The sequence below is a fragment of the Taurulus bubalis genome (assembly GCF_910589615.1).
Source record: "Taurulus bubalis genome assembly, chromosome: 14".
Classification (NCBI taxonomy): domain Eukaryota; kingdom Metazoa; phylum Chordata; class Actinopteri; order Perciformes; family Cottidae; genus Taurulus; species Taurulus bubalis.
In genome coordinates this window covers 15,251,348-15,276,325 of record NC_136602.1, presented here as the reverse complement: position 1 = coordinate 15,276,325, position 24,978 = coordinate 15,251,348, and the positions used below count along the sequence as shown (strand labels likewise).

At 38.3% G+C, this 24,978-nt stretch overlaps 1 protein-coding gene across 1 annotated transcript in view; it reads left to right on the top strand.

The window, feature by feature from the left end:
- lmbrd1 (LMBR1 domain containing 1) overlaps window positions 1–24,978 on the top strand; it is a gene marked incomplete at its 5' end in the record, with an annotated part of 53,387 nt that overhangs the window by 12,095 nt on the left and 16,314 nt on the right. Inside the window, 8 exons of the mRNA XM_079230013.1 lie at window positions 4,835–4,932; window positions 5,621–5,688; window positions 8,018–8,106; window positions 13,017–13,090; window positions 20,119–20,244; window positions 21,734–21,886; window positions 24,542–24,606; window positions 24,722–24,824. Coding sequence (XP_079086139.1) covers window positions 4,835–4,932; window positions 5,621–5,688; window positions 8,018–8,106; window positions 13,017–13,090; window positions 20,119–20,244; window positions 21,734–21,886; window positions 24,542–24,606; window positions 24,722–24,824 — 776 coding nt within the window. The remainder of the gene's footprint in view (window positions 1–4,834; window positions 4,933–5,620; window positions 5,689–8,017; window positions 8,107–13,016; window positions 13,091–20,118; window positions 20,245–21,733; window positions 21,887–24,541; window positions 24,607–24,721; window positions 24,825–24,978) is intronic.

The following is a 24,978-nucleotide window of genomic DNA, read 5'->3' as shown; positions in this document are numbered from 1 at the left end:
TGCTTAATTGTGCTAAAACATTATCACCAAAGCTTTGTTTAGTGAGTGAACACCTCTCACTGTTACAGTAAATATATTTTAACAAGGCAACTCATTGATAGGTGTTTCCAACAACTGATCTTTGAAAGGGAAATTATTTTATCTGAAGAAGAGATCAATCAATAAGGCGACAAAGTTATTGTCATTAAAAGCAGATCTATTACAACACGCATGCTGAATGTCATCGCTTCATCATAAGCATCCCCAGTACTGCACATGGACCCAATAAGAAGACAAGGTTGATGGAAACTTACTCTGAATGCAGCCAGTTTTCTTTTCTTTAATGTATTCATTTTAAAATTTCATATTTTACTACTCGGTAACGCATAAACGTGTGGATTTCACTCTGCACAATGCAGCAAAAAAAAATACACAAAATCTCCTTTGCACACTTTGGAAGACATGATTAGGTGTTAACATGTGCGTGTTAGAAGACGTCTGTTTTAAAGTGAGGATTTAGTATCCTCTCTGCTCAGCTGACAGTCCTAATTATATTTAAACGTTGAGGCATATTTGTGTATTTAAGCATGGAGGTAAGCTGTGATATCCAACGCTGCAAATCCAACACAAACATGTTTGACTTACAATTTGAATCGTCAACCACCTCTTTTAATTTGACTTTGGGCTGTTATTGTTTTTATTTGTAATATATCTTCTGTCAGATAACATGGTGCAGCATTAACCAATAGCAAAACGTTTTCTGTGAACTGTCTTTCGAGGACTGTTGGTTGTGTTCAATAAAGCCATAGAAATAATGTTTCGGACCCACTGGACTTTAAGCTCAGGAACCAATTGATGATGTGATGCATTACGATGTTGTTCCTATAAAGAAGATATTCTGTATGAGCTCACTATTCATATCTTTCAAGGCTACTCTTAGAAACCGATGGTCCCTACTTCCTGCAATAATGCACCAGGAGCCCTGTGTAGTCCATTTGTCCTACTGGGTATACGCTGGCTGCTTTCCCACTAAGCACAACATGCCATTGAGCTATGAAGTGAAACAAAATCATAGAATATGACAACAGCATGTTTCATTTTGTGACAGTCCATTGTTAAGCAGATGGCAACAAACTGGAGTAACATGTGGCTCGACACTCGAGATACTACATGCAGAATCGGTGTACATAAGCTATACATAGCCTGTTAGAAGTCTCTCCCAAAAGCTTTCAAAATATGTTTCTTTAATTTGTTTTTGCTTCCCTTATGAGTCAATTCGGGTCCATGCTATATTTGAACACAAGAACTAAAATAAAGGTTTAAGGGAGGACATTCAATTATTTATTATCTACTCTCTGTCAGGCGGATAAATGTACTAAACTTCTATCCCTGGTCAGGCGTTCTTCCCAGTAGATCTGCTCAGAGAGTAATGGATGATACATAGTAAAGCAGTATGACCTATTCTCTCAGTATCTTAATATTCATGGTGTTATGATTAATATTACCCATTGCTTTAAGCCACAAGCATATTCCAGCGGCTGCATACTGTGCATGGCTTGCATTTATTGGCTCCTAGTGTCATCCTAAACTCAGTTTGTCTGGCTGGAAATGAGTGTAAATGGATACGTTAGTGGAGCAATGAGCATGTGTTTATTGAAAGTAATGCCTTGTCACAATCACAGCTGGCAAAAAGCAAGCCACTTATACAATGACATTCATTTGTCTGCAGGAGAGCGAGCATTTTGTGAAATACAGTCCAACTCACAGGGGGGCATGTTGGTACTTGCTTGCGGCCATGAATTCTTGACTGATATGTAAAGGTTGTTTGCCACATGTACTTTGCATTTGAACTGTGGTACTGATATTATTGTTATGGATTCAATGTTTATCGAGAAAGAAAAAAAAATCAATTTACAATAGTTGTGTAGTTTATCATGCTTTCAATCGTTGTTTCTTATGTGTAGGCCTGAATCTCATGCATTAATGGTTTGAACTCTGTTTTGATTGTGTTTTAATTTAGCTGACTTTAATTCAAGACCAAACTTATAAATTCAAAAGCACCACTGTCATACCAAACCTGTATTAAACATGTAGGAAAAACAGTAAAAATGTATGTAGTTTATTTTGCGTCACAATGTGACGCGCACCAATGATTCCCGTAATCACCTCAAGGAGGCATTGCGCTGTGCCACCCATGTTGTTGAGCACATCTTTGTGACATGCTTTTCTTTGGGTTATTTTGGGGTAATCTGGGCTGTCTTCACCAACATCCATTTGCTGTAGAGAGAAAACACCCCAGCTTTAAATAGCATATTTCTATTTAAGTGTTTTTTCGCCTCACCTTCGCTCTATGAATTTCTAATGCATTTGGATTTTGGTCTCCTCTCTAAAAAAAATCTTTCACAGGAAAAATCAAACAACCAAAAAAAGCTTGGATCAGAGAAAAGTGAGCTTTTTTTTTCCAAGGACGGGTGTATTGCATCCACTGTGGCCATTCATTCGAGAAGATCAATGGCTTTAGAAGGAAATCATTGTCTGATGCGGATGGCTATGGCAGTGGTCAACATCGAAATGGGACTAATGATTACCTGCTTTGTGAGTTTTGCCCAAAGCAATATTCAACACATTACAATCAGAACAGAAGCAGCAGCATTCTTCTTTTACGCATAACACACCCAGCAGTATTATCAACCGGCTGTTACAGAAAGCACATAATAGAGAAAACAGCTGTATAAAGACTGCTATTGATTAATTGGCTTGCAATTGTAATCAGTTGTTTAAGTGTGGTTTTGGTCCCAAGAGGAAGTTAATGGAATTATTCAACCCAGGAAGTCTTGTCAAACATTATCAGACACCATTTTCAAACTTTGATAGCTGGCTAACATCAGCTTCTGCCTTGTTGAACCTCAACTTCTTAAGCTACGGGTTAACAAGCAGCAGACCCAAAGGGACTAGAGGATCAGCATGAATACATTTACTAGCTTGATAATCTGCTAAATACAAATAAAAGAACCCTATCATACATATATGTACTGGTGGGAGAGTGCAGAGGCAATCATACATGTTTCTATTTCATAAAGATATGTAACTTTTTAGCTCAATTTAATCGAACAAACTAGTTAACTCAATCTTAATTCTATTTGTTTGTCTGTTTGGGTTTTGACCAGCCAGGCAGAAAACTAATTGGTAAGGTTTTTGAGGGATCCATGGTGATTATGCTGCTGGGCTGAATGTAAGCATTTATAATTTGTGTGCAACATTTCAGATTTAAACTGCTACTGTACTGCAGACAGTGTATCTCTTGTACTGTATGTAAACAATAGAGAGAAAAACACCATTAATAATGTTAGATACACTTATACAGAACAGAAATAGATGTCCGTCACTAAAAATAGTCAGGAAGAATAAGTATCATATGCAGTGTTTTGGCTTTGATAGGAACATCTTAAGCATTACCACATCAATGAGTTAAGGAGCTGATTTTATTTCTTCTTTCATTTTAGAGCAACGTATACAATGCTTAGCTTAACAAACCAATTCAGTAACCTTTAAATGCATACATAAAGCTCTGCAAAGTGGACTGTGATGGACCGCTTCTGAAAAAACATTTATAATGCCCAAACATCCACTGTACATTTCTTCTGTGGTAAACTACCTCTGATGGAAGCTTGCCCCAAGCTTCCTCAGGGATCATTTCTTTGGGGTTGGAGGTTGGGAAGAAGCCAGTAGCAACCCCATTTCATGCCCCCGGCCTGATTTGCCCCTGGTCCCTCACAAAACTCTACAGGTTGGTAGTCAAAATGAAGGCAGCGTTCAAAGATGGGTTTGGTCCGAGCAAGGGCACTGGAAGTAGGGGTTAGGAAGTGGGGGATGGGCCATCGCTCTCTGATGGTTTATATTTGTTGTTGTGATTTGTCAACACCTTTTTTGTCGTCTTTAACCACCCTGGGTGTCTACTTCTTTGTTCAGCTAATTGCAGAAGCCTGTAGCATAAGCACCATAGCCTTTGTTTTCCTTATTAAGTAGCATGATATTGCTGCATAAAAGTACCATTTCGATCATTGTGAAGGTATATGATAAATATATATTTGTACTTATTATGTAAATTAGTTCATAATACTCTCATATCTAACTGCCCAACGCGTCAAACTGACAACTGATAATGCCTAATAGTCACCCATGTGACATTGGACAGTGTCATCAAAAACAAAGTATTTTGGCACGAGACAAGTGTGTATTATATGATAGTTTGATGACTAAAATGACAAATTGCGTTTATGGAAGAACCTAATATGATGTGTACCATTACACACATTTATTTATTAATGACTGAATGTAAGTTACGTATTGTTTCACTGTGGTGTCAATGTTTCTTGAATAATTAATTTTAAGATTGGGGTCATATTGTCGGCAGAAATTCTTTGGCGTTCTACTCTCACTGCTAAATTATGTTATTTAGTTTTCATAACTGCTGTTAAATTAAATGAATGGTCTGACTGAAAGGGGGAATTCGTTATCAGTTTATGACTGTGGTATGGCCTGATAAGGGAAATTAAAGCATTTTCTTCACAGAAAAGTGTCCGTTGCCTTTAGATTGTCACAGACAATTCAACATAATTTCAAAGGGATGAATAGGGTACATCTCTGAGTAATATACACTTTTAATGATAAGATCTGTACTCATGCATGTTCAGTACGTGTCATAAATCCACTGCAATAATTTAACATTTTAGCAACATGATAAATTATGTTCACATGCTGTATGCTTGTATGGATTTTAATGGTGTCAATATTTGGCACAAAAAGTATCTTTGACTAATTCTTGGATTTGTATTCTTCTTTTGTTTCCATGTAGCACTTTACTCCATCATACTATTCTGTGTCTTCCTATGGATCCCCTTTGTTTATTTCTACTACGAAGAAAAGGATGACGATAACGTGAACAGATGCTCGGTAAGAATGCACCTTTCTATACAGCATGCATTTCTAAGGGATACAAATTTCATTCAGATGATTCATGTGCAGCCAATTTCTTAATGCAAAAATGTCTTGAGGTCATTTCACTTTCCAGCCAGCTTAAGGCAAGATGAACACATTTGATTGCACCCAGTTGAACATTATACATGACACACACACAATGATAGCAAATGTCCATCCTTCAAATTTGTATTGACCCAAGAAATAATTACAATGAATTAATATTTAAATAATATATTGTGGCAGTAAAAGGATATTGTGGCAATATTTGCTATCACTGCATTCATACTGTACATTATGGGCTGCATATTGCCACCTGAAATTGGAGAAATTGACATCCCTATCTTTATAAGTCTTTTTTTGTGAGTGATGTACCAAACACCAGCTAGCACATAGTGCCTTTTCTCCTTTCCGTGTGTCAGTTTTGAGCTGACAGAGGCACTTTCTCTAACAGACAGAGAGGTCTTTTGTATTGTTACTTTAAAAGCACCTTGAATAGCAGTGGGAGTGACATGTTATCGCTGCCAGGTCAAACTGGATCTACACTGACTCACTATAGTCCTTAGCTGAATGCTGTATGACCCCCTTCCCTCACGAATAATGAATAATAATGTTTCACTTCATGTGCGTGATTGACCAGTTTCATTTTCTTCTTCTATTACAGCAAGTGAAGAACGCTCTGAAGTACACAATTGGATTTGCCATTGTCTGCGTAGCGCTCCTTTTAATTGGGTAAGTTGGAGACATGGATGGCGTCTTCTGCTTCAGTACACTATGGGTGGAAGGGGGTGTGGATACGTCATTGTGTTCATTTAATGAGGAGGAACCCTTCAAACAGCTGCAGTACCATTTGCCTGGCCACGATAAGCCATTCAGGAGAAGAAGACTCTGTCTAAATATAGGAGTATTCTTGTCTATCTGATTCTAAACTAGATTCTTTGAATTTCCGCTAGACACAAAGCACATGCGGAAGGAATGTTGAGTTCCTGTGAGTTTTTGACATTGTATGTTATACCTGCAAATCCATATTAAAGCACATTCTCAGCCATGTCCCATTTATCTGCTTTTTGTGCTGGTTGTGTTCAGTACCAACCCTGCACCTCCATAAGAGATTTCTTTTCAGCCATGACATCAGCATGCCTGGAGTTCAGCCTAGATGATGCATTGTGCTCTCTCAACCATTACGTGGTGCATTGGAGGAAGGCTTGCCTGCTTTGGAGAAATAAAGGACACATGACTATACGTTCTAACGGCTTAAAGTTTGTTTGCTAGGACTTTTTTATTGACAGAAGTAATTTGGCCCCTCTTTGACCACATGAACTGGAACTATTGTAGCTTTGTTCTGGCAATTGTTGCTGTAGTTTTTGATTTTCTGATAGATTTTATCCAGTCCTGCTTTTCTGATACTGAGAGACATAATGGTTGTGTTCAGTGACTGTTAACTCAGTGGGTCTTTTCTTGATGTCTTTTATTTGTTGCTGTTGTACCTTGAAGGTGGTACACTCCTTTTTGCTATTGCAAATAACATATCTTAGTCTAATATTAACATTGGCAACACAAGTTGAGCTCTGTCAGAGAACCAGAGTATGTAACTATTTTAAAACTGTTTATAATGTTGTGTCATATAGGCAAAAGCATTAATATCTCTAAATTTGTTCTGTTTCCCCTATTCTAAGAAAATACCTCTTAAAGTTTGAGAAAGTTATTCTTTCCTACAGCAGACACTAAAATGAAAAATGACACCTAACATGACCAAAAGGAAACGCATTTATACGAAAAAGATTAAGTGTGGAGCCCTGAGGGCATCCACATGGTAGTGGGGCAGATGAGGCCTTTTGAGACCTGGAGTTTTTTTTGTATGTTAGGTAAAGGGAAGTCTTTGAAATGCTGATCTAATGTCTTTTCCCTCCCTTGGTGAAGGTTGTTTATCTATTTTACTTTTTTGCCAGTTTTTTAACTTACTAAAAAGAATCCTAGCAGATTCAGAGCGCCATATTTATCTGCTGTCTGTCGAGGAAGATTAATGGATGGAAAACTATTTCATGATTAATGGAATCAAAGTCGGCACTGAAAGTGAGCATCAATACCGTTGACCCTTCCCCCGCCCCCTCCCTTTAGCTTGCATAAATAGAAATGTTAGTCATAAGAAGTGCTCTTTCTGAAGTGTTGCCAAACTATTTTTTTCAGTTTTTTTTCCACAACATCAAAGAGCAATTCAGATACAATTTATATATATATCTCTATATATCTAGAACATTACAATTTGAAAGGAAACATTGGACATTCTGTAGGTCTCCGTCTATATGATTGATGGGTCTAAATGGCAAAATGTAATTAGTATTATTGATTAATGTAATTAGGAGCTAACTGGATGTGATGGAACTTATCACAATAAACAAAACACTAGATCATCTACCTCTTCAAGGAAACGGGTTTCAAGGTATCAGGTTTAAAACGGGTTTAAAGGCCTCGAAACATTTGAGCAAAGCAGTGCTGATCTGACTTGGCAGGTCATGGAAATAAACAGTTTAGAGGAGAGAGGTACAGGTCCAATTCTACAGCATGCAGATAAGAAACAAAAAAAGACTTACCATGAAGCTTAGATGTGTTGTTGCTGGAGAGGAGAACATACTGTGAAAGCCTCTTTTCCCATTTCTGTCTGAGCATTACACTATATAGGACATGAAAGGTCTGTGTGTAGTGGGATAGAGATGTTAGAAGTAAGTTTCTATTTGCTCTATTGAAATAAACTGCATTGTCACTGTTTACTAGTTGCAGTCTATCTTTCTTTCAGTGTTTTTCTGGCTCTCTCAGCCACAGGAAAGATGCTGGTATATGCTCATCTGTTGTGGAATGATTAAAAAAACATGGACAGTGATTCTTTAATTTGTTCTCTTTATGTCTGAAATCTGTGTGTGGCTTGTAGAGAACCTGTTCCTGAAACCATCCGTGCAGTACGACGACTAAACTTCAGCATATATTGTGCACTGGGTGCTGTGAAGAAGTAACCTCATGCATGTCATGCCTTACCTCTGCTAAATTATTGTCTCTTTGCTTTCAGAGCCTTTGTTCCACTTGAGCCTCCACCTGGTCAGAATTCCACCCAATGGGAAAAAGTACAATACCTTTTTGAAGAGCTTGGAAGTAGTCGTAAGTATCTCCTCTTTAGAACAGTCTGGGGTCTTACTTTCATAGTTGTAGTCATGGTAACACCATATCTACCAGATTTGATTTCCTTTATTTCTTGCTAAACCAGAATACTTTATTCATTCCACCGTCAATCCTTATAAGCCATGTTGATGATTTAAACTTAGTCACTTTCATTGCTCCTATCCATTCACTATACTATATATTTTCTGCTTCTTTCAGTCATAAGCTTTTATTATTATATTAAGAGACTACCAGCCACATTTATTGGTTTGTTTAGACAGGATTGGGGGGGTGGGGCAATTGCACACGTTGTCTCAAAATGATGACAGGTTTGCCCAATTTTGTATCTTTCAACTAAAGTAAAAAGAAAGAAAATGACACTCATCCTTAAGTCCCCATGGCACTTACTTTAATATTTGGAAGGTTGGTCAATTTTAGTTCTTATAGAAGACCAGGTAATGGAATTTAGCATGTTTAAAATCAATGCACTGCTAGTTAGGGTCAGATGAGAGGGAAATACTTTAAATGGACGTAGATTACTTTAATATATGATACCTAGCTGCTGAATGATAAGTAGAGCAGATTCAACAGTTTTAGGCACAGAGGAACAAGCTGTAATGTATCACAGTTGATGATGTCCAAATTCCAGTAATTGGCAATTACTTATTTTGATTGTGCGGCCATTTTCATTATACAAATAACTTTGGAAAAGGATGGTAAAGGACAAATGCATGTCCTCGAGGCACATCTGCTCCGATATAGTGTCTTGATTGCACCAACATGCAAATCACAAAGTCACTTTTTCTGTCCATGGAACTGCATGGAAGGTAATAGAAAAACTCATGCCTTTATGGATTAATGTTCACCACATATAGTATTCATGTTGATTTGTGTAGGTTTCAGCCAAACATAGTATTCCTAGGTGTCAACTCCTTACTGTGGATTCACTTTTTCATTAACTTTTCCAGCAAGCCTTCACAAAAATGACTCAATAACTGTACCAATATTTGCGACTTGATAGCCTCAATATCAATGCGCTATAAGAAATTGAATTAACCAGTTATAATACTCCATGGGCATCTTCACTTATTGAACGGAGCATTGCCAAATGTGGACTCCTAACAATCCTCTGGCCTTTTGCCATCTGGGGATCAAGGAGGAAGTTGAACCATCTGCCTCTCTTCACTATAGTGGACCCCTACATGCTCTCTCTAACCTTCCTCCCTTGGCACAGTGGGGAATAGCTCGGCTGCTGAGGAGGAAATGTGGGGATCATCCCTTTTCTAATTCCTCTTCCCTTCTCTCCCCAGATGGGAGGTTAATTGAGTAAAGGAAATGCACTTTTGCCACATAACCCTGCTGGCTGCTTTGAGGCGACTGTTCATTAAAGCCCCTACATTTTGAATGGCTCCAACATTACATATGTTGCAACGTGTGCTCCAGATCAGAAGCCATTACTGTCGCTATTCAATACCTTGTGTCTTTAGCCCTGCCTCAAGGTGCAGTAAAGTGGGTGGAAGTCAAACTGTAACTAGGAAGAGCACTTGCGCAAGATGCACTGTCTATGCTCATTATCAGTGAGAAAAGAACAAATAAACGTGTGTGTATGAGCAACTCTAAACCATATCAATCGGACTGTAATGCAATATTAGCCCGGAGTTGTTATATGTTTGAGAACTGCTGTGTTTACAGAAGTGGTGAGATAGTTCTTAAATCTGTCCCTTTGCTGGTATTATGAATAAATAAACAAAGAATGAATAGACTAATTAAGAAAAGATACAAAACAAGAGACAAATAATACATGTTATCAAGCGGTTTGCTTGTTGTGGTGCATTCGCAGTATCACAAATCTTACTTTATTCCGGACCAGTGACAAAAACATACCATGTTTCCAAATGTTCTTTCCATTTTTGGATGGGGTCTTTTAATCCAATCTGAAATAATTAGGGTTGAAACATTGCATTGTGATCATAAATGAGACGACATAGGAATATATTTGCAGAACTATGCATTTATCAAGGATTGTTTCTTGAAAACTCAGTATGTTCTATGTTTATATTATCTTTAGTTTTCTCTGACCTGCCTTCAGAACACCTTGTTCAATTCTAAAATGAAAGTGACATTTAGTATTTTGCATATTTAGTCTTTTTTATTTAATCAAACCACCCTGTACATACATAAGACATAGTCCAAATTTAGTTTAGCTTACAAAGTTTTAAATAGCATTTGTAAGAATCAAGGCTCTTATTTTTTCTAAATGCATTTGAGGCCTCAGTTGACAGATTCATGGTGAGTGAGTTCAAGTGACGCTGTCGATCTCATCTTGAAAAGATTGATCGTTTCACATTTTCTGCTGTCCCTCAATTTGTTACTCAACTTTGAGGTAAGAGCTACAATATGCTCAAAATATCTTCGTAAAAACGGGTCTAACTATCCCCGTTTCACAAATGATAAAACTGTTTTAGCTTTAACCACACAAAGAGAATAAGCAACTATCTTATAACTTTCTTAAATTTGCTTTGGCCTCCACATGCTGTTAAGTCTGAATGTGATTATTGTTGCAGTCACACTGCATATACACAAACCTGAAGGGCTATATGCATTGTGAGATAAGAGCTACCTCATTCCCCTTCTGTCGGAATCGAATCTGTACAGATGTGGAAGCAAATCCGACAATAGACAATATTCCCTCTGTTTAATCCCTGGAAAATCTGCTCAAGAAACCAAAAAGAGTGGCAGCAAACATCTATCCTTTGCTTTGTGAGGAGTTCATGGACACAATGTTCTCCACGCAGAACATGGAGCCATTGTCTATTCTACCAAACGCAATGGGAATAGAAAACATGTATTCAAATGTTAATGTTCAACCCGGCTGTCAGACTTCAAAGTTTTATTTTTGCATACAATACAATAGGAAGCAGGTGTGTCATTTATCTTCATTATCCACCTCTTTGCCTTGCTGCTTGTGAAATGCCTCTAAAAGAATGTGATGCATGTTATAAAAAAACCCAAATTATATATGCTCTGAATACTGACTTAATAGACCCATATCAAATGCCACTATCAATAAGAAAGGCCAGTGGAGAGCCACCAATGTCCATACTGACAGGTGGGCTGGCCACTATGCAGTCGCTGCTGTGAGGATGCGGGATATCTATAACAGGACAACTGTGTAGCTTTTTACGTGGAACCCAAGAACAGGTGGGATCTTGACGGGATAGAGGCAATCAGTCTCTCCATCAATCCCTGTCTTCTAACTCCAGCTGGTGTGACACCTACTGTTGCCCTTGCCCGGTGTGTGGTCCCCGTTCTGCCTCAATCAAAGGTGACACACATCAACTCAACCTACATGCATTGAAAGATCCAGCTGTTCAAGAACCGATCATGATCAATGTATGAAATGGCAACGCTGACAACAAATGGTGACCAGATGTGTCTCCAGGAGAAGACTTTGCTACAGTGCATTCATTAAGCCCAGGAGTACCAGAATACCAGCAGGATGCCTCATCCTTGTCCTTGTGAATAACATGTCCCACTTTCCGTCAAGGAACTGATTCCCAGAGTTTACAGAACATTAGCAGAGAGATGCATCCTTGCAGTTCCAGATCGGCTTTGTTCCACGCTTCAGCTGTGTGGTTTGGTTGAGATGCAAAACTATTCTTTCTAGAATTTATCGTTATTCTGTTTGAGGGGATGAATGTTTCTCTTAACGGTTTCTTGGGCTCCAATGCTACATTCAAGACATTAAAAGGATCAGTTCACCTAAATAAATAAAACCCTAATTTTACATTTACATATGTTCCTAATATCTGGACATGTGGTATCATTACTGTCTTTGCAGATGTTTTATATCTGCCACCACCTTACCAAGGAAAAACCCAGGGACTCACAAAGACGAGTACAAAAATAGAAGAAGAATCATCAAAATGACGCAGCATATAAAAAGTTAGCTAGTTTGGTTTAAGTTTCAACACTCTAGAGCCTACATTTGCCGTAATACCCCTTAAAATCCTCCTTACCTGGTCAATCCCCTCTTCTTTAAAGATCTATTCCCAGTTTGAAATACAGACTTTCTAATACAAATGTGTATTCCCCAAACCCAAGCTGGGATTGCCCTGATAGTATCACTATGACATCGTTAAGGTTCTTCCTTCAGACTTGACAAAGCTTCCCTATGACCACGGAAGATGTACAACTTTTCACAGGCTGAGTAATAGTACAAACTCTCCGCGTGAAGAGCAATCTGACCTTCTTTGCAGTGGAGTGTCCTTTAACAACTCACCCACAATATTTATTTTCAGAAACAACAGAAACCATTTTCGGTTAGTCAGGATAAGCTCTAGACAGCTCTAGATTAATTAGTGAAAACTAACTATTTTTAAGTATCCATCTACTGTCATTAGAATTGCTATACGATATATGCACATCAACTCATTAGAATTGCTATATATATAAAGATAGTTACACATCAAATGTCTGATGTTTAACATCCTAAATGTCTGCCAACCACAGCAACAGTAGCTAACATTAGCTTGCTGATATAATATTTACGTTTAGTTCCTGTCCTCAGTTTGGTAACAGCAGGTTTGGTTTGTGTATTAAAGCACTGTGTGTGTCACCAGGAAACACAGCACTCTTTTGAATACGTCAAACAGTCTTTTTCCATTGAGTTTTCTACAAGAGTGTGGCAAAGACATTTTAGAAGAATCTTGAGAGTATTTATGCTCTAAATAATAATCAACTAATGTTGAGTTTGACAGTTTACAACAAACAGCTGAATGAAAGACCGTCCAAGTGCACAGGAGAAAGTAGGCTCTAGATAGTTTGACCATTTGGCAAAGAGCCCATTGCTATTTCTGTCAGAGTCCAGGGTCAAAGCTCTAATGGCCATCTTGTCTTTTCCCCTGCAGATGGTCTACCTGCTCTGTCTTTCTCCATCAGCTCCTTGACCTTGATTGGCATGTTGGCAGTGATCACATACACGGTGAGTTGGAACCCTTCGACAAGTGCTGGATGTTGTTTCATGTGTTCAGCTGAGCTATATCTGCACAGTAATTAAGGCTAATCTTCCAATGGGATGATGTCCAAATGTTTCCAGCCCTTAATATGACCTCTACTTATTGAGACATATGACATATATTATGTTTTGAAGTATGAAGACAGATTAAAACACCATTTTTCACTCAATGTTAATGGCTGATAATGCATGGTTTTGTGAAATATTATTGGAACTGCAGTGCAGTTACTTAAAAGTTTCTTCTGGTCTAAATGGTTACCAATCTTCTTGGTTGAGATGTACCTGATGATGGAGTGGCCTTTCTGTATTGGTAATGCCTTGTGATTTTAGAGGTCTGGCATTCGATTGCTCCAATGACTCAGACCGCCGTCGTTCACTTGAGACTTTTGCATGATGTATTTGCACCCTTCACCGGCCTTTCAACCACTTATCAGCTGTATATATACAGTATACACCTCAGTGTCCATTAATATATGCCTATATTTTGATTGCCTCAGCATTCTGCAGTTTTTCCTCTTTTTTTTTTTTTTTTTTTTTACTAGATCAGAAAAATTAACTGTGCTGTAACAACTCTTAATGTTGTCCATTTTTCATAGCCATTATCGTGATGATTAGACAGTGAATATTCCCCGGAGTGGGTGGCACTGGTCTTAGGGTGGGAGTAACACAGAATAGTGGCTGCTGGAGAGAAAAAGGAAAAATTCCAACTCGGGTATCAACCCAGGGAGTGAGAGTAAAAGTGACAGCCAACCCCAATCTATCAAGTTTCTGTTGAGCTGAAAGATTTCTTTTTGACAAATCACACAACAATTGAATGTGGAGCTCTTAATGAATAATACACAACCTAGTCAAGTACGTTGTAGAACCAATCTTGCTTTAGGACATATAATCCATCTCAGCTTGGATTGTATCCACCGTTCTCTCACTTTGCTTTTCACGGTCCGGGTGGGTAATTACTGAGTGCATTTTCGGTATGGAAGTATGCTCAGATTTGCACTGACCCCATGTTGATATTGACTCTGAATGCCCTGTGGAAATCAAAACTCCCAGTGTGTCTTTGTTTTTGATGTTCCTTGTTTTGATGCAGCCAATGAAAGAATTTGCGCCTTTGGGCAACAACAGCGGCTGCCCCTCCCTCTTTTATCCTCACAGACACAAATGCAGAAAGTCTTATCTCGCTCGTCATCTTCTTCATCTACTTTATTTGCTCTCTCTTCTGTCTTTAATCTGCTAAACTCTCTTAGTGGCGACCTACAAATATTATATTTATATAGAGCTGTGTAATTTATCATTCTTTACCATGTGTTACTATTAAGCCTGATTAACTTAATGGAATCTAAGTGACAGGTGCTATAAGCAGCAGCGGAAATGTTGTCCAGGACTCTTGCTAATTTATCACTACTCTTTGTGCGGAACTAGCCATCTAGCCTTAATGCAAAATAATTTGTGATGTAAACAGTATATAACACTGCAGCCTAGTGCACTTAAAATGAGTATGAAGTGAAGCAAGTTATATCTTTTACTGCCTTTTTGGCTTTTTATAGCACCTTTATGGTGCTTTCTCTTATATAAACAAATTCAAACCGAGACACCTTGAAAAAGCAAATAGGCACTTTTTGAGTGTGCAACTTTCTACTAAACTTAAGCCAATGACGTTACAATTTAAATGCTAGTGATATTCAGTAAATTCACCACTAATGCAACATTTAGTATACTTTTTTGTTAAGGTCAGTGTAAGTCCTTTAACTACAATATATCACATACAGCTCAAACCAAAATGGGATTATACTTTCAGTACAGATACATTAAATTAATTTTTCAATTGTATACAAACAGACTGTATGTGTACTCGTAACGCTAGTAACTCTGTCAACTATTTGAATCTCTGCACTGTTAATTAGAATTAAAGTTAATGTTTTTTTTCCCCCGGTATATATCAATTGAATATGATTAATCATTTACTCTGTTTACTCACTTAAGTGTTTTGAGTTGTTGTGTGGTATTGTAGCTTGTTTTATAAACCTGTTAATGAATTTGATAGTACTAGCAGGTCCCAAACCAGTGGTTGGGTTGGGCTACCCTGTGGTACCTGTCTATAGTTGAAACAAGTGGTTTTACCTTTTAAAAAAGCATGTTAATTTCAAATAGCTAATTAGATTTACATTGGCTTTAAGAAGAATAGTCATCATCACTGTATACTCAAGCAGTCACCTTTTAATGGTGTGGATTGTATTCAATAATGAAAATCTATTAATATGGTAAATTTCCTTCTCATCATCTGGAATGTTTGCAGATTCATATTCCCTCTATATTATCTCCCACCCTATTTGATTGCAGCCAGCAGTGATGACATGAGACCAATCAGGCCGGTCTTAAAGCTCATGCATCATGTGAAGTCCTTTGACTTTGTTTAAAAGCTAGGCTCGCATATTGACTTATGTCTCTCATGGCTGTCTGCTGTGGACCTAACTTTCTCTTGTCTTAAATTGCCAGCCATGAGACGCTGATGCTGAACTAAAGTTGAGAAGATTAATGTCTGTTGATCTAATCACGGGCCCTGAGATTGACCTGGGAAGATGGCCTCTGAGTGAATCAGAGGGGTGTCACTACTTACTTTAGGATTCTTCAATCATTTGATGCTTATTTGACTTCTATGTTTTACTTTTAAATTAGATTTCAGAATTGATATGTCTTTACCGCTTTTTAACTGAAGTTTGAAGTTTAGAGCTCTGTAATTGGATTTGGAATAAATTACGTCGTATGTGATTCACTGCAGTAGTTTTTTTTTAGTCTAGTTTTAACTTTTCTTTCAGCACTTTCAAAAAGCTAAATACTTACAAATAAGAGAGGAACAACCCAAAGTGCATCTATGCTAGCAGTTTCTCAGTTTTAGTGTCTTTAGCGGTTTTTACATTTTAAATGAAAAACATCACAGGCAGCAGGTGTCACTAATTAATGTTGACTGAGTAACTTGATAACTTCTGCCTTCTTCTGCACTTCTGCAGCTATTGGCATATACCCAATATTAAAGAACTTACATTGAAGGATTAAAGATTCATAAAGACTCCACACTCTTGTAGAAAACTCAATGGAAAAAGACTGTTTGACGTATTCAAAAGAGTGCTGTGTTTCCTGGTGACACACACAGTGCTTTAATACACAAACCAAACCTGCTGTTACCAAACTGAGGACAGGAACTAAACGTAAATATTATATCATATCATACAGAAAGATTACTGCAACACCGTAAAGGTTATATGTCAAACTTAGTACAATCTCTTCAGAAACCCAAACAAGCGCTCTAAAGGTTGGAGGCAGCCTGGGAAGCCTGTCAACCATGGCAGAGGTTTTCATAACTGGGCTAGTTGGATTTCTATTTTGTCGAAAACATTTGTTCATTCAAAATAATACTTTTTTAATGTTTCATTCACACACAGTCTCAGACAAAGAAACATATCATAAAGCACTATTTAGGCCGAACTGGGATTCAATGATAAACCTTTAAACATGAAAAGTAATATTATTGGGTTCAGCATAGGGCAAGTGTGAGTGTGCAAAGTATGCGCTGCTCTTTTCATTGGCCACTTTCAAATCACAGTATTCCTTATCTTTTTAAACTATCATCTTAAAACATTATAACAGCAAATGACAGTCTGCAAGATCCAGCAGCCCCTGGACAAATCAGGAGCAGAAACGCAGGAGGAGCTGAGCTTTCTTGTGCAGCTGCTGGAAGGATATCACAGAAAATACAAGTTGGATGCCGTCAAAGAACAATAATAATGCAGGCCTGCATTAAAACACATTTTACCAATCAGAATGCAGTTCCCCAAAGCCTCATGCCCATAGTATCTGTTGCATCATCTAATCACAGTTGGTGAACAATCAGATATATGAATGTTAATAATTGAGAAATACATCAGTCAGTTGAGGGCATGTTCAGATTGGAACAAATGATTAATTTGTAGAATATAGCTATAGTATAAAATGTATTATGTATTTCATGGACATTCAATGTTGGCCCCTATTTGTACAGGAGATTAGTAAAGGCTGACCAGCCCTGCACTCTACACGCCTCCCTGTCTTCCAATTTGTGATTTGCCGGAACTAGATATTAAAATATATTAAAATAACACTTAAATATTTAAATACCATTATGTCACCATACTGTGGTCCGTTCTTCATACCACTTTAGCAGTAGTGACCACCTTTATAATAACAGTCAAGGCCTTCAGAATAGAGGAAGCAACCTCTCTTGCTTGGAGATGGAGGCAGGGAAAATACCCAACAGACTCGGTTACTTTTTCATTTGAATTGATCCTCATCACTCTGGTGGGAATGAATGTGAGCCATCTGCACATTGTCTTTTACCCCAAAAGATTGCATTTTCTTCAGTTTGACAAAATGAAAATATCAACGATTGTTTTGCAGAGGTAGAGTGAACACAAGAGGCACATTAAAACAAAGTAGAATACGACCAAGCAATTTACAAAACCTAACGCAACACATAATGAAAAACCAGCAGATGTCTGAAGACGGAGCAAAAAGTATATAACATTGAGCCCTCATGCCAAACTGCCAATCAAATCTTGAACCATTAGATTAGTTTTGCGCTGCACTAGAGGAGGTCCTCCTTTCAGTTTGGGACTACGAGAGCAATGTGCCCTTTTTAATAAGCAAGCATCAGCCACAGATCTGTCCCCTCAACATTCTTAGTGATACCAAGCACACTATAATTTTGGGAACTGCCTCTTTCATGTTAGCTTTATCCAGTACCCTAGTATCAAATATGGTCAATATTTTGGAGTGAAGCTCCAATCTCTGTGTGACAAGAACCAAATGGATCCATAACTGACTGTAAAGCAAAGGATGCCGTTAAACGCTACGGATATTATGTGATGTCTGAGATTGTATAGTTCACGTGTAATCCCGGATTAACCAGCATGTGAAACAAGGGACCAGACAGAGCTGAGTGGTGGCATCTCATGGGGAAAATTTCCTAAAATGTGCAAATGTACCAACATACAGAAAATGTGACGAAGGGTGCTGAGTTGAGGCTGTTTTTGTTATTTTTCAATTGTAAAACACATTTTTAGTGGAAAAAAGGAACATTTAGTTTCATCTCTTCAATTCCTCAATATGTAAATCGATCGTCAGTCTGCACAACCTACAGACATTGAATACTTCCTTTGTAAAAATCGTAGCCTGAACCAGAATTTCTGAGAGGAGTGAGTGTGATTTCATGACCCTTATGACCCCTAATTACCCTCTCATTTCAGGTTCTTAGAGCTTGTCTTGTTTAACGCTTCACCCGGCCAAATGTCCTATTCATCAAATGGCATTAGTGAAACCAGCCTATCTGGCATTAATGCCAAACTTGCAGGATTTATGGGAATGTGTTAAATGTTATATCTTTAAATGCAGATTAGCCTGGTTATTTCAAATTTGTTGAACTATCTAAAAGCCAACTTGTGTATGGTGGAGTGCTCTTCCTCCTCCTCCCCTTCTTCCTCCACTATCACAAGTAGAAAGAGCAACAAAGAAGAGTCTTGTGTAGGAGACCAATGTCCATCTAGCTATCCCTCTTCTCACCCTCACATGACTCTCACTGAATGATTTCAGCCAGGAACTCCCCCCTCAATCAACACACACTTTGAGTCACACACACTCCCACCCACCCTGCTCCTGCTCCAAGCTATTTCTGGTAGTTATTGACCACAGCGGGTTTTAAAATAACTGTAATGATCATGCATGATTATGTGTGAGCAAGAAATGTAAACCACAGCAGACGAACACCTGTGTTTTTTCTTTCCTTTATATTTCCCCCATGTAGTTGCACATTTGAGGGAAGATGTTTCTCTTGGGATCTAAGACAGGTTTTCCTTTTATGAGTGTGTTTGATATTCGGGACATGCTCCGGCCTTAAGAGCTCCATGATTCATTGCAGGAGGCGACATTCGCCCATAGCAGAAATCCACAGCAGAGACTAATAATAGTCTAGACTGACTTAGTATCCCATGCGACTCTCTTAATGCTACCTAACACTCACAAACTAGTAAAAGTTGTTTTAGAAAAATCCAGGCTCTGACTTTTCCCCTCTTGAAAAATAGAATAAAGTGGACAGATCCTTTTGACAGGGCTGAAAGTTGATTTGTGCTGACGGGCCCTTTGTTTTATTATGAGCCCATATAATGGCACTTCTCCAAGTTGGATGAAGTGAGGCAGCACAAGGGAGAGCCAGAAAGCATCGGCCTGTTGCTGTTATTTTCACTTGTATTGATTGGACTGTTTCCTGGTATCAGAGATGTCCCTTCTTTTTAATTAAATTTCAAATGGAGATTGAAGCCCTCTGATAGATGAAAGTGTCTTTTGAGTTTTTGTGCTCATATTCTTTCTCTGTCTTTGCTGACTGTGTGTGTGTGTGTGTGTGTGTGTGTGTGTGTGTGTGTGTGTGTGTGTGTGTGTGTGTGTGTGTGTGTGTGTGTTGCTATCATTGTTTATTATTTATACATTGTATGTACCTCTAATAGAAAAGAAAAGTTAATTTGTGTTCAGTTCATGTCATTCAATATTGATGACACCTTGAAGCCCCCTCATCTAACCCAGATTTTTCCCTCTAAAATTCTCCTTATAAAAAGTGTATTAAATCCTGGATAGAGGATGGTGCTATCACATGGGGGCACTGTTAAGCTGCAAATTGCTTCACAGTGATATGAGGCAGTGATATTCACACAAAATGGTTGCAGCAAATTCACCAATAACCCTCAGCACAATTATAGATTCCACCATTTTAATCTTTTTCCCACCACCAAAAATGACATAGCCCGGGAGGCCAGAAACCATATGATACGCTGGGTGTGTTTTCTCATACATTTTACTGTTTGTCATCAGGCAGACATGTGTATGTGTATGTGTGGGTGGATGCACGTGCCATATGTGCCATTTCACTCTGACAATAATGTGTGATTATAATGGAAGTTTTTGCACTTGTCTTCCAGGCATACGGTATGTCTGTGCTGCCTTTGAATCTGATAAAAGGCACACGGAGCGTGGTGTATGAACGCCTGGAGAACACAGAGGACATTGATGATGTTGAGCATCAGATAGAAAAGCTGAAAGCCAAGGTTGGTCTCACCAAATTACACAAAGCACTCGCACGATGCTTCCTACAATATGTGACCTTACTGCAAAGTGCAGATTATCTACACGTCATGTAATATCTTAATTGAAAAAAACCAAGAAGAGTGGGGAAGATAGATTATCTACAGATTAATTAACAACAATTATATTAAACAATATTAGAATGCTTGCTGTTTCTTTTTTACACTGTCGGGCAAGTTCACAAAGAATGGATCGCGGCGACTGATAGCATTATGAATTGCCAACGGCTCGAGGTCCGATTCATTAAAGTATTGCGCTAATGATAGAAAAGCACAAACATGAGCATAAAGTTTTGCAGCTGTGGGCAATTTGCCCTTTTTAAGCGTCTCATTGCAATCATCCATGTGACAAAGTTTAAATGTTGTCTTTGCACCAAGAACACAGTCGGAAGAACATTTGTAGAGAGAAAAAAGAAATGACATTTTCAGACTCAAAGCTACAGGTCTTGATCAACGAGGTACAGAGGCCGTTCTAAAAGGTTCAGGCAATTTAAACGTGGTGGAGAGAAACCAAATTTGGGATCTAATATCTCAGTGCTGTTGGCGTTTGCAAACAGACACCTTCAGACTGTAAAAGAATAAACATGATTTACATACACCTACATACACTTATAAATGCACTTCAGTTACCTGCAACTTTATGAAGACGCTAATAATTTCACTGAAACTACGTGCTTCTATTAAAGCAGATCTGGACTGGATTGGACTGTTCTTAAAATGAGGCTCATTTGCATTGATTAATATAAAATATTAACGTACTAAATAATTTAAATATGTTCACACAGCATAGGAGCACCAAGACACGCTTTTCTTGTCAGCACAGTGCTGCATTTTAACCTTTTTTGGTGCTTTGAGAAAATGTCCTTTTGTCTTATTTGTGCTGGTTTAGTAGTCGCGATTTCTTCGCAATTCTTTTGTGAATTTGCCCCGGTGTATAATGAGTGCATATTCGGTCCCTCCCCTTTATCTTTCTGCCTTTACCCTCCGTCTTTGCATGCAATTATAGATGGATAGGGTTGTCCTTAACAACAAACCCCTCAAATGCAGGCAGCACAAACAGGGAAACACAAGTAAAGACAATGTGAAGTTGAAAATGACAGACCAGTGCATTTGTCATTCCTCTTCTATATATTTAATGAATACTAGGAATGGCTGGATTAAAGATCAAATATGTAGTAGATTACAAGGAAAAAGTACAGCTAGTTATATCCTGGTAGAGCAGGCGTCCCATGAGCTCAGGCCTTACCGTTTCAAAGCTTGAGTTTGAACCTGCGTCCCTTAGCTCTATGTCATCCTTTGTTTTCCTCTTTTCCTGTCTATCTTCAGATATATCTAATAATGGCTGTGCTGTTTACTTTAAATACCCTGATATTGCTTATAACTATGCCAAGTAACAAGTGGACATAAATGCATATGTGTATTTCTTGACTTATTTCCTTGTTTGTCTCGTCAGTGTAAAGATGGACGTCCCCTCTCCTCCAGGGACAGACACAACTTGCAGGAGCTGGAGGGCAAACTGCAGGTCCTCCAGCGCAGGGGGAGACACCTGGAAATTGCAGAGAGGAACTGCTGCACTAAAGTGGGCAGTGCTCTCAGACCGATCAAGGTGAGTCTGCATTATGTAATTGGCTTCCAATAACAAAAGTAACTTCATGTCCGAAAGGAGCTGTATTGTATGCTAAGGCAAAAAATGTCAACGTCTGTAAATTGTATATAATCTTCCAAATGTAGCTTTTGTGTTCGGTCTTTGGTTTAATAGATTTTTTTTATAAGGTTGATGTAGGTCACGGCTACACGTCACAATTTACCACAGCTAATGTTGTGTTTCTTTATTTAAAAGTTGTGTAGTTTAAGAACTTTTGTTTGGGCAAGTATCATGTCTGTGTTCATTTTTCAGCTTCAACATCTTCCCCCTTAACAGTTTTCTTTGCGCTCAAATTCTAATCTGGACTGCTCTAGATTTACTTTTAGTTCTACTTTACACATCCGCATATTTGCACGATTCCCACGGGTAGTCTCTTCACCTAAGTTACTCTGAAGTCTCTCAGGGAGTCTCACATTTCTCAGGCAGGATGTCATGGTCCCCCAGGGATAAACCACAGCAAGCACAAACTTCTGTTTTAATTTAAATCTTTTGGGTTTGGGCAACCAATCGTTGAACCTCATTATGCTATTTCAATATCATTGTTCCCATTTTCAAATTTGCAAAAGGGGGTTGAAAAAGAAGATAGGTTACAACATAATTTGTATAAGATAAAAAGCAGTACTATCTTATGACATGGTTGGTACAAACATCGAGATATGATGCACTGATTCTGTACCCCTGATCTCTATAACTACATCATACATAACCAGCAGCAGCCCAAAATAACCATACACCATTGAATTCCTCTGCACACATCACATCGATCAGTTATAAACTGACATTTCACTCAATTCCCTACAGTAGTTAGGGCAGCCTAAACCATCAACATTATTGAAAAGATGCATCCAAGAGACTCATTGAACACAACCATCTCACACAGTTCCGTGAAAAAAACAAAATAAAATCCCTCAAAGTTGCATATTCCCAGCAATCAACTGACTGTATCCTTATCTCAAACGACTTTGTTACTAGAGTGCAACAGCTGTGATCATTAGCATCTTTGTAGTCAGTCTGACGTCAATATCATTGCATTTTTCAATTTCCCAAAAATGTAAATGCATACCAGTATGGTTTAAATGTGTTAGGGGTGAGTCATAAACAAAGGAATTATTCTCCCAAACTTTAGACAATCAAAAAGTATTAGTGGTTTTATTGTACTGCAGATCTGTTTAACCTCTCGGCACAGAAAACACGGTAGAGTAATGGGACTGGCAAAAATGACACCGTAATGATCCACTGCAATACTCCCCACACTCTCCTATTCATGTTTTTATTTTACCCAAACCTCATGCACATCTAGGTGCATAGTGAACATGGATGTGCTGGGCATTTACATTGACATTGCCTTTTTCCCGCTCTCCCGCGGCATGGCAATGGCAATGCACAGTCAAACTATTTGTCATCACATTTTCTGTGTTGAGGACAGGACGAGATCAAACGTCTTTCTCCGAGTTTAGATTTGACTTTCCCACTGCTATTTATTTTCCAGTATTTTATTGCACGACAGGCACGCACACACATTTGCAATCAGTGTCTGTAACAGTTTGTCTTTAACCAAGGGGGCTGCTGCTAATGACAGTCCCTAGACTCAAATTTAAACTGTAATGAGTTGGGAGATTTATTTACTGTATGCTAAAGCACTGGTGTAGAGTGATAAGCCAAATGATTGTGATTCCTCCAGAGCAGTTACACCACCGTCTCTCTAACACCTGCTGTCCTTTTTATATCAACCCTGGTGGTGGGCGAAAATGACTTATTGAGTATGCGTATATACACAGTTAAAGATTGCTTGGAGCTCACAAATTATTTTACAAGCAGAGCTGTTACGATAAGTAATGTATAATGCCATTCTCTTTGTTACAATATACTTTGTCACCTTTTCATTTAAGATATGAAAATAAATCCTGAATCATTATTTTATTTCCTTTCTGCTTTGTATTTGACGCTTTAATATCCAAGCGGTGTTTGCATAACAAAGTTAGACAATCTCTTCTTGTTGCTTTTGTTTGGTTGGATTGGGAGACAAACGTGTGATGATTATCAGTTTCCTGATTGTAATTGATGCTTTGCTTGATGATTCATTGAGAAATTATATCAACATTTTTTTTGGTCAAAGCTAATTTGGTTGAATGATTGGGTTTTTATATTGTGCTATAAATCACTGCGACATAATATATTTTAATAGCATGATATATTTAAACCATATGTGTGCCCTTTCATCACTATGGCTGGTAAAATATATTGTATTATATATTCTGAAGGCCCACTTGGATGCGAGTAGTTTATAAGGTTTATTGCCTTTTTGGCTGTCTTCCACCTTGTGCCTCCCTGGTTGCAACCTCCCTCCTCTGTCTGGGCTGTGCCATTGCTTCCCCGTGTCACCCCAGGCACCGGTGCCAAACTGTGGCTGGCCAAGCCATATGGTCTCTCCTTTACGAAAGACATGACGGAAAGGTTATATTTGCTGACCCTGGAGATGCCTTTGTAAACATACCTTTCCTTTGGTGGGGTTTAGTCATGGGGTTCACTATGGGTGTAGATCCCGCCTTTGGTTGTGAGTACATATCACTGTTTGGTAATGTCATTTGATGATGTTTTTTTAATTTATTTTTTCAGATATTGCTGGGCATTTTCTTTATCCTCGTTGCACTGCTGTTCACTGTTGCCTTGTTCATTTCAAAGTAAGTCATAGTATGTGTTGTGGCACCATAATTCTTAAGGCCGACAATGTGATATTTGTATGCATATGTTTTTAATGTGTAATGCTGGAGATATATAAACAATTGTGTGTTTCAGTTTGGATAAAGCTCTCCACTCTGCGGGCATCAGCTCTGGGTTCATAATCTTTGGCACCAACCTAACCAATCCTCTGAATGAACTTCTTTTAGCCTTACAACCCGTGAGTATCCTCTCATCTCTCATGACGAAAAGATGATTACCCTCAATTAAGATGGGCTTAAAGCCATATTTTCTTGTTTGCATCATCATTACCCTAAATTAAGCATTAAGCAAGATTAAAACTTGAAATGTATGTGCTTCAATATACTGCAGGT